Source organism: Corapipo altera, unplaced genomic scaffold, assembly GCF_003945725.1.
Source record: "Corapipo altera isolate COAL_440 unplaced genomic scaffold, ASM394572v1 0, whole genome shotgun sequence".
Classification (NCBI taxonomy): domain Eukaryota; kingdom Metazoa; phylum Chordata; class Aves; order Passeriformes; family Pipridae; genus Corapipo; species Corapipo altera.
Genome location: NW_020884872.1, coordinates 34,817,094 through 34,830,745, shown reverse-complemented (window position 1 = coordinate 34,830,745; position 13,652 = coordinate 34,817,094). Strand labels below are relative to the sequence as shown.

Genomic DNA, 13,652 nt, shown 5'->3' with positions numbered 1-13,652 from the left:
GCAGTTGCACCAACAGACCTTGACAGAATGTGGATGGAATGAAGAGGGGCAGGGATGTGAGGGGAGAGCAGCCATGCCACCAGGTCAGAAACCAGGTTAACTGTGACTAACCTAGTCCTAAAGCTGCACTATTGGTGAAAGGGGTAGCCCTGGCCTCTCGTGGCTCCTCCACCCCTGCTGCTCCCTCTGCCTCCCCTCCACCAGCTCTGCTGCCTTGGCTGCCACAGGGGAGGAGTGACTTGATTATCCACGTGAAGAGTATCTCCAAAAAAAGAGGGGAAAAAAGTAGACTGAAGCTAGATCTGAGAGCTCCTTAACTTTGCCTAATAGGCACTAGGACTGACATGAGAGGAAAAAGCAGAAAATTTCTTGGGAAAAGGAAGGTAGTCTTTGTCGAAGTATGTGTTATGGGTAGTTCTCATGTCTAGAGCAAAAGATGTTGTATTCTGGATGACTCAAAGTTATTTGTGCCTGGAGCTTGGAAATATTATTCCCTTCTTTGTTTTATTTTTTTTTTTGACTCTGCTTTGTAGTACTTCAAGGACAAAAACCTTGCAGAGACACTATCAGCTTCCCTGTGTTACCTCAGAGGGTGTGGAGCAAAATATTTGCTGAGGTGTTTTTGTGGTAATACCAAACCTACTTCTTCACACTGGAGGTTTTTATTTTGGTGGTTTTGAAATGGTAAGCAGCTACTCTCAGAAAATACATGTTCTTTTCAGGAAATGTAGCCAATGGGAGGGTTGTTTTGCCATCACATAATGATACTCTGGTATTAAAGTCTAGCCAAGAATCGAAAGTTGATATAATGTATGAAATACCTAGACAGCGTACTAACAAATGGTCTAACTAGAAGTGATTTTTTTTTCAAATCTCTGAATATATATTTGATATTGGTTTATGGAAAGAAGTTCCTGCTTGGCCGACTAGGACATTGGTTGCATTCTGAGTTTTACCTGAAACATTTGATACTTAAATCTATATCAGCAGGTAAAATCTACAGGACTGAAGGTTACAAGTCAGTTCACATCTCTTGACGATTACATGCATGACAGGAGCCAGACCTGCACAAACAATGACCAAGTGGCCCAGGTCAGTTCTGGGACACTGTGGGAACTGGAGTATCATCACTGCTGAGCTATTTCAGTCCAAAAGCCCGCTAATTGAATTTGGAGGTTCATTACTGAAGCAACTAAAACAAAAAGTCTGTTCTACAGACATTATGGCTCTATGAAGGCCTGTAATTAAGGTAGCCCTGTTTTAGCAAACCCCTCACTTTCTGAACAGCTTCTTTTTCACTTAAGCTTATATTGATTCTCTCTCCAAAGTGAATATATTGGGAATGTGAGGGCTTATATCACATTAAAAGTTGAATAAATTAGGGAGGCTGAGGTAAGCAAGATTTTGAGGTGTACAGATATGAACAAAGTGGCTAATTTGAAACTGAATTGAGTTGGGTAGGATTTGGGTAGCTTAGAGAAAATGTTTTGAATAAATAAATTTAATTTGCATGTGAACAGTAAGGTGTTCATATAGAAAGGAAATTCTGCAAGTCAAGACAGAAACAGCTTAAGATGAGTGCTGGTGCTTGTTTTTGTCAGGGTACTTGTCTAATAAAATATTCTGAAGGGAAGGCTGCCAGCAAAAGGTCTCTAGCCCTTTTTTTGCCATCAGTCTTTCATATGCATGTATGTGTCCTTGATCATCAAATTGTACAAGTAATTTGATATCTTAACTTTGAAGCTATGTAACCCAGGATGCATTGGGAATGTGCAAATCCAGAGCTGAGAAACTGGAAACAAATGACAGCTCTGTATACTTTGCAGAACTATACTATTATAAATCAGTTGAGGACTCAGCATAATTTCTAGGAAGATTCATTGCTCTGAAATACATTTTTATTTTGTCATCTTGTATAAGCCTTGCTAACTTTTATCTTCTTTAATAGCTTGACTCTGTATTACATCCAAAAAGCTCTTTATTTGAGTTTCATTCCTGACAAAGTGTCAGTAGAGGACACTGTTATGTGTGTGTCACATATATGGTATATATTTTGAGGTCACAGTGTAGAGTTAAGTCACTCTAAGGAGTAAATGTCACCCGGGAAGAAAAAGAAACATATTTTCTGTTCACAAAATATAGTGATGAAATTTAATATAATAATCTATTCACGCAGAAGCAAGAGGAAAATACATCTAAAAGTATATAGAATCATAGAATAGTTTGGGTTGGAAGGGACCCTTAAGGATTATCTAGTCTAATCTCCCTGCAATGAGGTTACTAATAGTAATGAAGGTATTCAAAACCATCTTCTGTCCATAAATGAAGAATTCTTCATAAGCTCACTGTGAGCTCTTCTGTACCTGTGAGGCAGAGAGATTTTTGTCTGGGCTTATTCTTTTGTTTTTGGTCCCTCTGGAGGGAAGAAAACATGCTTAGCTGTAAACATGATGAAGGTTGCCTTCCTCAAATCTCAAAAAGAGACACAAGAAACATTTTCACTGCAACACTTTTTTTTTTTTCCCCAAATGTCAGGCTCAGAGTGAAATTGATGTGGCAATGGCATTTTCTCACCATTTCTTCACAGGGCTCTAAATGGTTCACTGAAGAGACAAAATCATATTTCCTTTCAACTTATGTGAAGGCACACCCATAGATACTAGAAATAACGACAGAAGGAATTCCCAAAACACTTCTCCAGTGAGATGAAAACTAAGTCTTCCCATAGCGACATGGGAGGATATTAAAGGATTTTGTCTCTCTGCAGTCAGAAACCTGGGTGATGAGTGGCTTAACTCATGAGGAGGAGGAGAGAGATAGCATCTAATTTCCAGCAAGCATATGAGGAAATTTTATATGTATCTATTATTGTATTTGCATTCTGAAAAAATAAAGCCTCCTCAGTGGATAATCTGGAGGAAATTTTACCCAGGGGAAGCTAAGATAAACTTTTTCACCCTGAGAGCTGGCTATGGATTCCACTGCTCTTGTCCTGCTGCCACCACCTCCTAAGGTTACTCTTCTGACAAGCTGATGACAGCTTATTTCTTTTCAAGCCCTGTCCCTGCTGAACTGAAAATGTCTTCTTGCATGTTTGGAAAAGACATACAGACATACAAGCATGCTATGTCTGTATGAATTGTGCTAAAATGACAGCATATTTAAATAACATCCCACCTGGTGTTGCAATTTGCAGTCACACATGGGCATTTTTGTTGCTTTAGATGGACTACCTTGATTTTGTATTGCTGTTAAGTCCCAGTGCTCTGGCAAGAAGCTCTGTGAAGTCGTTCAGGGATCTCTCCAATGATGAGCTGATATTTTGGCATTAATGGTAGCTGCTGATAGTGGTGGAACTGGAATGATGTTCTTTCCCTTAAATTTTGCCCATTTTGATTAAGCAGTTCACAAGAGCTGCTGGAGTATTTTTTGAATATAACAAGTTAAAGGATCACTGTACTAAGCCACACACTTCTCTTGTGGAAGCTGAAAGTAGCTAAGCCAGACCGTTCAGTTTCTGAAAGCAAATTTATTTTTTCATTTTAATCTTCCACCTCTGAGAAAGAAAGAATCTCTCAGAAAGCTGAAGACTTTTTTCCCCTGTTTGTCTTAGTAAAATAGGGTAAAGCTATATGGTTAAGAAATGGCACCACAAATTGCCTTTTTTTTTTTCTCTTTGAGTAGACAATGTTCAAACTTTCATGAGGAAGCAAAAAGCATGAATTCCTAATATTTGCCCAGGGTGATTTCTCTTCATGTTGTAAACACTGATGCAGAGCTCTTGTTCCCCTGAATGGACTGGAGGATGACACACAGAGGCTGTTTATAAAGGCTGACATTACTGCCTTTAAAGTTAGTGGCACCAGAATGGATGACTCAGAGAAGGAGCAGCTGAATTTAGGGGCTCTTGCTTGCCTGCTGGAAGGCTGTAGACAAACTAGGCTACCTTAAGTTGTGAGAGTATCTTTTAATATAAAAAAATACCCAAATGGTATATCTTTAAATGTGCTTACTATTTTGATCTGCGTTCACACACTTTGCCAGATGGATGTCTTCCATTGGTCTTCTTCAATGGCATATCACAGGCATTAGCTTGAACAGTAAATCTGTGCTAGAATTAGCCATGCTTTATTGTTTCTGTTAATAGACTGTGAAAGATCAGTAGTCTGAAAAAGGCCCACAATATTATTTAGGATAATAAAGGACAGAGAATAATACTGGGGAGAAATTATAAAATGCCCAACATTATCACTCACGGTCACATACTTATAACAATTTGAAGGATTAGAAGCCAAAGTTATGCAAATTGTCATCATAACCACAACTAGAATTAAGGGTCGGCTAGTGTCATAAGTAGATTGAACATTCCAGGATTTTCTGTATGTTAATCAATTTAATATTTAATTCCTTTGAATTTTGGCTGCCAATGAAGAATGGGTGAGATTGTAAACTGGTTGTGGTGTAGAAGCCAGAGAGGTCATCAAGTGCATAAAGGCAGGAGTCCAGCATAAATAGAAGACACTGTGCTTGCTGCATTTATGATGACCATCTCTCATTGTGCTCAACGTGCAGTTGGTTGGTACAAGGATTTTGTTTGGTTTTGTTTACCTAGAAGCTCTTTTAAAGTAAGAATTTTATAGTCCTGAATAGTATGCAGCGTTCTGTCACCATGCACATCTGAGCAGAACTTGCATCACAGACCTTGTGTGAGTCCCAGGCAATGTAGGAAAATTCTGTTAATGGGAGTTCTGTTTTGTAGACAGAGACTTGTGTGCTTCTGCACATACCCAGATGACAGAATGATAAACCACAGGTTTGTGTTAGCAGCCTAGAACTGCTTTTGCATTTTCCATTCACAGCATTGTTATAGAGTAGCCACAGGTTTGACTTCATCTGCCCAGAAGTTCATTCCCCTCCCTTGGCAGCCCTGTTTTGATTGAGGATGAGTTTTGTTTTGGCTGGAAGATATGTAAGCAGATGAGCAGACCTTGCTGAGAAAGATGAGTTGATTCTGGGACACCTTATGCTGGGGAGAAAGGACTACAGGAAAAGGGAGATACCCTTTTCCTGCTAGACTGAACCAGCCAAAGCCACTGTTAAGTAGTGTCAGCAAGGACAGTGCAGCAACAAAAGGAAGGAGGCTCCAGTCAGTACTACTTTATGTCTTCTCTTCCTCCCAGTTCATGCTCCTTTTTTCCTGAGGTTTGCTCTACTTCATCTTCACATAGCTCTGCAGTGCAGCATCTGCCAGATGGTGGGTATCTGACTCATTAAGAGCCCTTTCTGATAAACATCTCTGTTACACTATCCTGGTGCTCAGAAGCTTTCTCAGTTCTTTATGACCAGGACATCATTTCTGCTCGCTGCTATGCAGTATAATTCTGTGAGGCAGAACAGCAAATGAAAGGCCAATTCCTCAGTACCCACTGTGGAGTTTTTGAGCATGAATACATGACTACTGAGCACCATTTTTTATTATCTTGTCCATGAACCAGTGCTGTCCCTTGCTGGAGAAGCAACTGTTCCTGCTGGTGCCTTCAGACACTGGATAGATGAGTGGCAAGCAGAAACAGGCAAAGCAATCCTTTCTGTTGTCTCTCTCCACCATGAACAAGTTCTCATCTCCCTGCATTGCTGGGCAGGCTTGCAGCTTTCCCTAGAATGGATCCCCTTCTTGTGTTTTTAACACAAAGGCAGTGGAAGCATGATGGAAAACTGCTTTGGCCTAAGTATTAAAAGCAAGTTGACTTTGACTTATGATTTCTGCTGAAGCAGAGCTCTAGCTATCCGTAAGAATTCCAACACGATGAGTTAGAGTTGAATGCATAAAAAGTCTAGTTGGTAGGTGGCCTTATCTTAATCTGATCTAAATCATGCCTAAGTGCTGTAGTTTTTGTGGAAGCCAAAATATTGCATTTTCCTGTGTTCAGATGATCAGTGAATATCTTAGAAGTTGAAGTCCCTGATCATTAACTGCAATATCTGTCCATTATTTTTGCTTCTGAATTTTCCTTCTGTAGTAGACTGAAAGTCCCATTTCATGCTTTTTATGCCCTGTGATACAGACACAAGAAATGTGCAGCCAGAGTCAACTGTGCTGGCATAGAAAGCAGAGGAGAACTCTGGATGCTAAAAAGAAAGCAGGCAGACAGAAATGGAGAATTTGACCCCAAGGGGAAGCTCAGGGGAGTGTGAGCACTCAGGGGCTGTGTCCGGCTCTCCTAACACTGGGCCTTCTCCTGTCTTTTGTGGGGCTCATGGTGTCAGAAAGCTCTCCAAGAGCTAACAGATGCCACTGCTTCAGATCCTCTAATTTTAGTTACCGTGACCAAGCAAGTGGAGGGTGTTCAGTGCAGAAACAAGCACTGCAGAGTACAGGCGCTCAGTGATGTCACATGTGGTCAGCCAGCGTGGCTTTGTGGGATTTGTATGGGCCTCTTGAGTTGCAGCCACAAAAGCATTTTGCTGACTTCTCTGTCTCTGAAAAGGTGCTGCACCACTCAACTACATATTATACCCATGACATACATATCTATTCATATGTGGTTAATGGCATAAGTAACTCTAGCTGTCTTTTGGAAAATTGTGCTCCTTCTGTATTTCATTAGCTAATAACTTTTTGATAACTGAGTCATCAGATTACAATAAAAGAATAGAAAAATATTTTTTAAGAGTGAGAATTTTAGCCAGTGTCTGGCAATTATGGAGGTACTCACTTTCATTGGAAAGATTATTTAGATAAGAACACGGAACACTTCCAGTAGAAGAAAGAAATATGGCCATGTCTGTCACTATACAAGTAGCTGAAAGCAAGTAGTATAGGAGGAGAGATAAAATGGATAGAGTTAGAAATTTGAGTATTTCAATAGCATTAGCTGCAGATATTCTGTATGTAGCTTATTTTGTATGTAGCTTCTACTCCTCATTTTTGTGCTAAATAACATGCAGAAAATGAAAGGAACAACTTAGCTTTAAAAACTTATTATATTATTAAACTCTAAAGCAGAATGACCACTACTGTGGTAAAAGATAAGAATTTTGGAGTTGTTCAGTTTTCCTGCTGTTATTGCACATCTTCTTTTTGCTCATAGCTATCCTATGTGGAAAACCTTTTGCTATTTTTGTTTCCCTAAAATAATTCAAATCATATTGCTAGTTCACGATCAGGTTTGGTCATTTGCTCACATTATGAAACATTGGTCTTTATTAATTAAGGCATCTAAAAATTTGGTATGCTTAGTATATTTGTGCATGCTTTAAACTTTTCTGGAAACTTTTTCATTGTCCTTAGCTTCTCACTTTGTAATTCTTCAGTACATTGATTAAAAGCAAACAAACAAACCAACAAACAAATATTTGCACCGTGGACAAAGAAGAACCTTATTTTCCATTCAAAGCCCTGCCTCTGAGTCAGCACACAGTTTGGAGACACATTTTGGCACTCTTTCTCTGGTGGATCAACACCTCAGTCGCTGCAGTGCCCGCACCAGTAAATCCGCCTCCTTGGCAGAGAACCTCCATGCATGAATGAACACCAACAAGGACTCTGGCCATTAGTGTTTCTGCCCTGTGAGCAAAAAGAAAAGTTTGGGGGTTGACTTGCTTGTTTGTTTTCCTTCCCAAAGCATGTTCTGATCTTTTGATGGCAAGTGCTTTACAAATACTGAATATGATGGCACACTTCCCATATAAGCAAACAAATAAGTTTAGTAATGATAGCCTTGGCCTAGTATTCCATTAGTCTGGGCATTGTACAATCATAATGAAGGACAGCATTTGCTCTGCAAAACTGCAAAATTAAGGGAGGCAAGATCAGACAGCTTAGCAAAAAGTTAATTCCCAGGAAGGATGGGAATGCACTGGTCAGACTGAAAAGCACTCACCTTGGCACACAGGTTATCTAACCACCACTGTTGCTGTCAATGCAGAAAAGGACAATTTCAAGGTCAGGTAAGGGGAGGGATTAAAGTCTAGCTTAGTGAATGTTCCCAGAGGCCTGTTTTTCTTGCATATATAATGGCATTCGTAAAATCCAAGGGAGTCAATAATGTTGTCGGAGTCCACATAGGTGATGAAGAAGTGTTTGAACCCTGCACCATGACACAAAATACTGCAGCTAATGAAAGTCTAATGCCTCCTGTACCAAAATGAATATTTTTGTATTAAAAGTGACTCTTCCATTGGCAGTGTGAATGACTGTCTCATAAGAAGCTGATCATGCTTTTCCTAATCTCTTTCCTTGATGACCTGCCTTGAGAAGTAAAGCATAAAGCTTCACTTAAGTCTTCACTCCGTTTGTTGTTGCACTAGTTACCAACAAGTAGGACCCAGTTTTGTGTATCTGAGCAATTACAGTGGTTTTATACAGCTGCCAGGTCACAAAAGGAATAGCCTGAACAACTGTCTTCTTTTACAGGAATTGATAACTTTTGTGTTCCCTTACCATCTCCAGGTGCAGGGGATCAGTGAAATTAAACAAAATTGCAGCCCTCCTAAAGGTCTGCAGAGAGCTCAATAAATTGTCCATTTCTATTCATGGATCAGTGATGTTGGAATGGTATGACTTTAGAGCCACTTTGAAAAACTGTATTTACACTATCTCATAACTGGAATCTAAGTGTTGTTTTTTGGTTGGTTTTTAATGGAAAAGGCCACTGAGAAATTTATATACATTCACTAAGACAGTTTCAGAAGACTAATACTGTCTAGGTTCAAAATATATAACGTTAGGGAACTGAAGGAACTGTTCTGTAAAGGAATTAAATAACAGTTGTGATTGTCTTTTTTCATTTATCTTGCTGTTGTGCCTGCAGACCTTCCTAATTTCTTATTGTACTGACATGCTATAAAGAGGCATTATAGCTCAGAGCCTTGGTAGGGACAGGATGAAACAGTTTGGGCAACATCCCTGATGAACCAGAGAAAAGAGCAAGAGAAAAAGTCTCTTACTGGAGCCTATTTACCCAACAGTTTGATCTTCCTATCAGAAAGGCATTCTTTAACATTTTTGAAGAACTATATATCTTTAATTTCCTCTTCTCTTAAAGGCTGATTCTTTCATAAGAAGAGGTGGGGGAAACCATGTTGTAGGAAGGACCTGGAGCACAGGGCAGCAGCCTGGGGGCAGGAGAAGGGAGGGCAGAGGGGAGCAGGGAAAACACAGTGAAGCTCTGGAACCCCAGTCCTTTGATGTGGTGGCCAAAACCATCCTGGAGACTGGGCATCTGTACAGAGGTTTCCATAGCTTGGGAAATCTGGGAGTTTGTTGAAATCAAACAGGACAGTAAGAGCTCACCCTGCAAGGACACAGTGAGCAAGGGTATTATGCTTTGTGCAAGCCTTTGCCTTTCTCTCTGCTGGACTTAGTCACTGAAGATCACTCAGTACTGTCTGACTTTCTCAAGTTTTGGTCTTCCTTAGAAAATTCACTTTCTGGAAGAGGTTCAAGCAAGTCCACCTCAGAGTCCTAATGTACTGGGTCCCGCCAGGGTGGAGCTGAAAACAGCTAGCTGACTTGCGTTTCCACAGTGACATGTAGCAAACCATTGGAGAGATGAATGTCTGCGCTAGAGGCTCACATTTTCTTGCTTAAAACACAGCTAATGCTGAAACAAACAAAAAGCCAGTCATGCAATATGTACTTTCTTAGAGGTCAAAATAGTTGAACAAGATCATAATTTTCTTCCTTTTTCCCCTTTGCAGAGTTTCTAAAGAATTTGGATTGTTTGTGTGGGGATATCTACTGCTGTTGGGGGGGGGGGGGGGGGGGGGGCACTGCTTGTTTTCACTTCAAAACCCTGTAAGTGGTTTTGAAGTCATGGATGGTTATATAAGGCAAGGCAACTGATAAGGCAGTGCTGTGAGAGTCAAGGGTTGAAAGCTGCCCAACTGCAACAGGAGGACAATTTTCAGACCTGATGGATTTAAAGTTACTGGGGAATTTAGGTAATCTTTTTTTATTTTATTTAATTAATTTTATAGCCTTCTAGGGAAGGTCAATGATTGACAAATGCTTTGGACAAAAGGATGCTTGTTAGAGACATGTTTTCTTGGAAATAAAAACATATTGGTATCAAATATATTTTGAGACACTGACACCCTGCCTCTTGAGCAAGATCATTGGTGTAGTCAGATTGCCAGCACCCTGCCTCTTGACCAACACCAGCAGCGTAAGCAGGGTGCTGCCCACGGTATCCATGTGAGGTATGTTCCTCTTAAATCACGCTGCCATTGCTTAAATAGCATTTACGTGACTGGCTGTTGCTCCCAAGTGACCTGGACACCAACTGTCCCTGGATGCTCACAGGAGCAATACTTATAATCCTTGTGTTTGCTATCAGTGATCAGTTGATTCACCATATGGGCACCCTGTTGCTCATCTTTCCTATGAGCCTAATAAACTTTTGTTTTTAAACTATTCCTAACAGAAGATAATCTATGAAAAAACAAAGGGCAGCATACTGATATCAGAAACACAAGGAAACACTGTGGCATCTGACATGCCTTCTCTCCCTATTAAATTTCCAGCTGCGATGTCGTGATCATCTCAGTGCTGAAGAGGTATAGCCCCTCTCCCTAAATGGTAACAGTAGAAAAAACTGTAGGACTGGGACATATTTGCTCCATTTGACACCCATCTTCACCTCCTGGATGCAACATTCTCCATATTTAATCAATAGTTTAAAGATAGAAATGAGCGGAGAATGGAGAAAGAAGAAACCTCCTGAGACCAGCTTCATCTATGATTTTGAAAAACCTGGTTTATTTTTAAAACCTTTACTATACTGGTGACATTATCACAGGAGTCCTTGTAGATGTATATAAGTGTGTTTTTATATCCTTGTAACTGACTTAACTCTGTTTTTGTTCATCTCCTCTTCTCTCCCAGTGGAGTTTTTATACTGTGATTTGGCTTCCATGAAGTCTATACGGCAATTTGTGCAGCGGTTTAGAGCAAAGAATTGTCCACTCCATGTCCTGGTGAATAATGGTGAGTTCTGTTTTTTTTATTCACATATCTGCAGGGGAAGATGCGACAAATGGAGCTCTCATCTATCACTTCACATTTCAAATGGGTTATCTGAAACATGCAGCAGGTTACAATAGGATTGCAGTAGCAGGGATGTCTTCTTAGGAGTTAAATTGCATTTTTTACAGAGAGAGTCAAATGAGCAGACTGAACACTTAAGTGTCACAGCTGCTCATGATGTTATTGCAAATCTGGTTCCTTTGCTGTGCTTTTTTAGCTCTCTAGCACTAAAAATCATGCAACTACACAAGAATCCAAGAATCTGGAATAAAAGTAAAAAAGGAAAGGGAAGCTGTACTTTATACCGATTGGAGGACTGGGCAAAAACCAACCATATGAAGTTCAACAAGGAAAAGTACCCGATTCTGCACCTGGGGTGGGGCAACCCTGGATGTACGTACAGACTGGGGAATGAGATGCTGGAAAGCAGTGCTGTGGAAAGGGATCTCGGGTTACTGATCGATGGCAAATTGAATATGAGTCAGCAGTGCCCTGGCAGCCAGGAAAGCCAACCATGTCCTGGGGGGCATCAGGAAAAGCATCACCAGCCAGTTGAGGGAGGGGATTGTCCTGCTCTGCTCCGCACTGGGACGGCCTCACCTTGAATATTGTGTGCAGTTTTGGACACCACAATGTAAGAAAGATATTAAGCTATTGGGGAGTGTCCAAAGGAGGGCAACAAAGATAGTGAAGGGCCTTGAGGGGAAACTGTATGAGGAGTGGCTGAGGGCACTTGGTCTGTTCAGCCTGGAGGAGACAGAGAGGAGACCTCACTGCAGTCTGTAACTTCATCGTGAGGGGAAGAAGAGCTGCAGGCACCGATCTTTATGGTGACCAGTGACAGGACCTGAGGGAATGGCCTGAAGTTGTGTCAGAGGAGGTTTATGTTGGATATTAGAAAGAGGTTCTTCACCCAGAGGGTGGTTGGGTTCTGGAACAGGATCCTCAAGGAAGTGGTCACAGCACTAAGCCTGACGGAGTTCAAGAAGCATTTGGAAGATGCTCTCAGGCATGCGGTGTGATTCTTGGGGATGTTCCTGTGCAGGACCAGGAGTTGGGCTCAATTATCCTTGTGGGTCCCTTCCAACTTGGCATATTCTGTGATTCTTTCGCCTTTATTTACTTTCTCTCCCCTTATATTTTTCTGTATGCACACTTGTTTATTGTGGCTGTCTGATGAGCTGGGTTGGGGTTTTAACGCATCTGAAATATAACCTACTAAATTATTCAGCGATCTCAGAGAGGTCACTGCATAGATCAAAGTGCTGCTGGAAAGTTGTCCATAAAGCTGTATCCTCAGTGGTCAGAGCACAAATTAAAAGGACAATATTTATCTTGCATTCATACAATTATCAAATGAATCTCATTACTCTTAGGGATTTTAACTTTTATTACTCACATACTTGCCATCTAATTTTGTTTTATAGCCCCAATATTTTTGGAAACCGGCCCATACAATAATTTTCCTCCAGAAGCCATGCATGCTCTGCATGCACTTTCCTAAAGGGGAATTTTCACCTGTCTATTTGACTAGGGGAAAAACCCGCCAGCAAAAATTTAGGCTTCTTTTAGAATTTTTCTGCTGTTACACGCTGCTGTTCTTGTTTTCCCAATCATTTGCATATATTTTGTTAAGACATCTCAGAGAACAAACATGCTATAAATGAATGGGTTTGTTACATTCGTTGGTGCCTTAAAGAACTCTTAGTAACACAAGTAAATATTGCAATAAAAATTCAAGTGTTTTTTATTTGCTGATTGATATGAAACATTCATGAAATGTTCAACTAAGTGTTCATTTTTATTTGATTAGTCAAAAAAGCCTACTATTATTATTTTAATTGTGCAGTAATTAGAGTTAGTGGACATTTAGGCCTGGTTACAAAATCTTTCCAGATTTACGTGACTAATTTTATTATTTGAAAAAACAGCATTTTGTGGAAAAATGGGTTTTGAGATCTGTGTTCCCATCAGGCATCCCCTGCCCTCCACTAGTTTTCAGCATGAACAAAGCCAGAACTGTCAGCAAGGCCTTGGAAGTCATTTGGGGGATAAATGATGAGACTGAAGCAACTGGGAAGCCCTCTAGAAGAAAGGCTTTTGCTCTGTCCTAGCTGCTGCTGAAGTGGGATGGAAGAAAATTGCAGTTAAATATGTCTTCTTATTCAAGAAACAAAGTTATATGAAAATAGGTCTCCTAATGGGCCTAATGTGCTATAAGACCAAAGAGTGTAAGCCCAAAGCTTCTTTTGAGAAAAAAGTTTGAGACTAAAATTTGCCTGATTCAGTCTGTGTTTTCATGACTTCCAAGAAGGGCATTTGATTTCACTTACTCTTGATTACCAAATACAGTTGGCAAGAGAAATCTGTTTGAGAAAATCCTCTTAGAAGCTACAATGAAATGAATGGTCCAAATCTGCTGTTTGCTGAATCTTTAACAGAATCACAGAAGCAAGCACGCCTAAAGCTGCTGTAAAGAATCCCATATAATTAGGTTAGTCTCCAACCATTACCTGGCAAGTCACCAGTCCACTTCTGAAAGGTCTTTCCTGCATCCTTTTTTTTTTTAATGGTCCTTTTTATTTGCTTTTGTAATTAATCTGTAGCATTTAATTTTCTTACT

The 13,652-nt window shown here is 40.3% G+C and overlaps 1 protein-coding gene across 2 annotated transcripts in view; it reads left to right on the top strand.

Moving 5' to 3' along the window:
- Positions 1–13,652, top strand: part of DHRSX (dehydrogenase/reductase X-linked) — a 208,899-nt gene that overhangs the window by 134,630 nt on the left and 60,617 nt on the right. For both annotated transcript variants that reach the window (XM_027643431.1, XM_027643422.1), the window contains one exon: positions 10,889–10,990. In XM_027643431.1, coding sequence (XP_027499232.1) covers positions 10,889–10,990 — 102 coding nt within the window. The remainder of the gene's footprint in view (positions 1–10,888; positions 10,991–13,652) is intronic.